We start from the raw sequence: 2,306 nt of genomic DNA on the forward strand, positions 1-2,306 counted from the left end.
CTCCACCTGAGGTCATAATCCTCTATTTGGAAATCCTAAATCACTTCCATCTTGTTTTTTAACCCCCTTCTTTCTACCCACTCCAACTGGCAGCTGCAGCGGGCTGCCACAGAGGTCCCCGAGAGGCGCTCCCAGCAGACGCACACGGAGCTCTCCAGTATCCTCATCATCCAGAACGTGAGCCAGCAGGACCTGGGGAATTACAAGTGCATTGCCAGCAATGGGGAGAAGATATTCCAGGAGAGCACGGACGTCATCGTGCACGGTACAGCGGATGTTCCCCGTGCCCCAGGCGGTGGGGGTCCGGGAAGGTGGCGGGGAGAGACGGCCTGAAAGCAGAGTGAGAGCTCCCAAAGCCAAGGATGAGCTGGGAGCCGCCTGCACTTCAGCTCTGAGCTGGCAGCTTGGTGTTCGCAGTTTCCTTACACCCCAGCGAGGGCACAGCCCTGTTTCCACACACTGACTAGCATGCACTCCTGGTCCTGCCACACGTGGCTGACTCCTCGCATTGGCGACACCTCGGTAGAGCAGCTGCATGGCCTGTCCCTTCATGCATCTCCTTTCCCTCCCCTGGTGCCTACAGAAAAGCCCTTCATCAACGTGGAGTGGAGGAAGGGCCCCGTGATCGAGGCCACGGCAGGAGACGACGTGGTGAAGCTGCCAGTGAAGGTCGTCGCCTACCCACAGCCGGAGTTCCAGTGGTAACACACCTTTCCCTGCCTGCCCCTCCTTTGTACCCACCAGTCATGCCAGCAGGACTGCGGAGGGAGCGGGGAGGACTGGGGCTCTCAAGGGTCTGGGGATATCCCTGTCGGGAAGGGGGATTTCCCTCCAGCACTCTGGGGGGGCAGGAACTGTAACGGGATTGACTGAGAGATCCCAGCAGTTGCCGCTGATGGAAGTGCTCTCCCTTGGCTCAAGCCCAGGCAGCTGGCAGCCAGCCAGGGCAGAAAGCGCTCCTAATGGGTCCTTGGAGTCAGCCTTCTGGTTTCGGCTGCATCGGCTCTCCCATCCCTCGACCTCCTCTGTCCTCGCCGCCCGCAGCCCCCCACATACAGGGCAGGTGGCTACTTTGCAATGTTGGGCACCTTCCCCCTGCCCGGGAGGGAAGCAGGGTGCGTGCTGAAAGCAAGCGGCAGAGATGTGGAGCTGGGCACTGCCGCGCTGCCCAAGGGGCTGAGCGGAGCTGCATTTGTGCTGCTCCTCTCCCGGCTGGGTAGCTAGGGTCATTGTTGCGTGGAGGATAAAAGCAGAGGGCCTCATCCTGCACTGCCAGGCACCCTGCAACCCAGGCCTCCTGGTGCTAGAGTCTGTCCCTCCAGGACATCAGAAGGGCCCCCCCTTTGTTTCCTCAGGAAAGTGGGGCTCCCAGTTGTAGCAACAGAAACCCCCATGTGCCCCCCAGCCTGGAGCATGCCTCGGCGGGAGCATTCCTCTGGGTGCATGCATTTTCTCTCTGCCTCCCCCAGGTACAAGGATGGAAAGTTAATTCCCAACAGGCAATCTCAATATTCGATGCAGATCAAGGACGTGGCGGAGCAGCACTCTGGGACGTACACCCTGGTCCTGAGGAACGGGCCGGCTGGGCTGGAGCAGAGCATCAGCCTCCAGCTCATCGTCAATGGTAAGGAATGGGAAGGCAGCGGGTGGCCAGGGGGCCTCCTGTCCCTGGGGTGTCTTCAGGGGGTTCGTTGGCCCTTTGTACTGTTTCACAGGGAGACAGCTCTGTTTGGGAGCTGTCACCACCATCCCCAGCCCCCTGAAACATCTCCTGTTGTGCCGAGATAAGGACACCTGGCATTTTCAGGGTGGCCTCATAGATAGGGCATTGGGCTGGGATCCAGGAGACCTGGGGGCCTCTTCCTGGCTCTGCCACTGGCCTCCAGAGGCTGGTATTTGCAACTTCCTTTGCTCCCATCAGCAAATCACTCACCCAGTCTCCACCCATGTCAATCCACTGGAGTTAGCCCAGGGATGAGTTAGAAACCTCCTGCATCCCTTCAATATGGAAACAACACGTCTGAGCAGGGAAAGGTGAGGCAGGAGGAAGGGACCCCATTGTTGGGATGGTCTGGTTGTGCTGAATGTGCCGCTTGAGAGGGCCTACCAGGAGTGGACTGCGGTGGTGGGTTGCCAGAAGCTGCTGTGATACATCAGTGATGTCCCACGGGGGAAGGATTCAGTCGTGTTGACTATAGCTAAGTGCAACCTACCCTGCAGCACCCACCGTGCACCCACCTCCACATTTCAGAGGTTCAGGTCCATTGCATCAGTTCACCACCTGGCCAAGAGCCTCCCGGAGTCCC

General features: G+C 59.3%; 1 protein-coding gene across 1 annotated transcript in view; it reads left to right on the plus strand.

Annotated features, from left to right (window-relative positions):
* FLT4 (fms related tyrosine kinase 4) overlaps positions 1-2,306 on the plus strand; it is a 57,848-nt gene that overhangs the window by 22,197 nt on the left and 33,345 nt on the right. Inside the window, exons 7-9 of the mRNA XM_019505965.1 lie at positions 94-265; positions 584-701; positions 1,470-1,624. Coding sequence (XP_019361510.1) covers positions 94-265; positions 584-701; positions 1,470-1,624 — 445 coding nt within the window. The remainder of the gene's footprint in view (positions 1-93; positions 266-583; positions 702-1,469; positions 1,625-2,306) is intronic.

Source organism: Gavialis gangeticus, unplaced genomic scaffold, assembly GCF_001723915.1.
Source record: "Gavialis gangeticus isolate Ggan-Ray unplaced genomic scaffold, GavGan_comp1, whole genome shotgun sequence".
NCBI lineage: Eukaryota > Metazoa > Chordata > Crocodylia > Gavialidae > Gavialis > Gavialis gangeticus.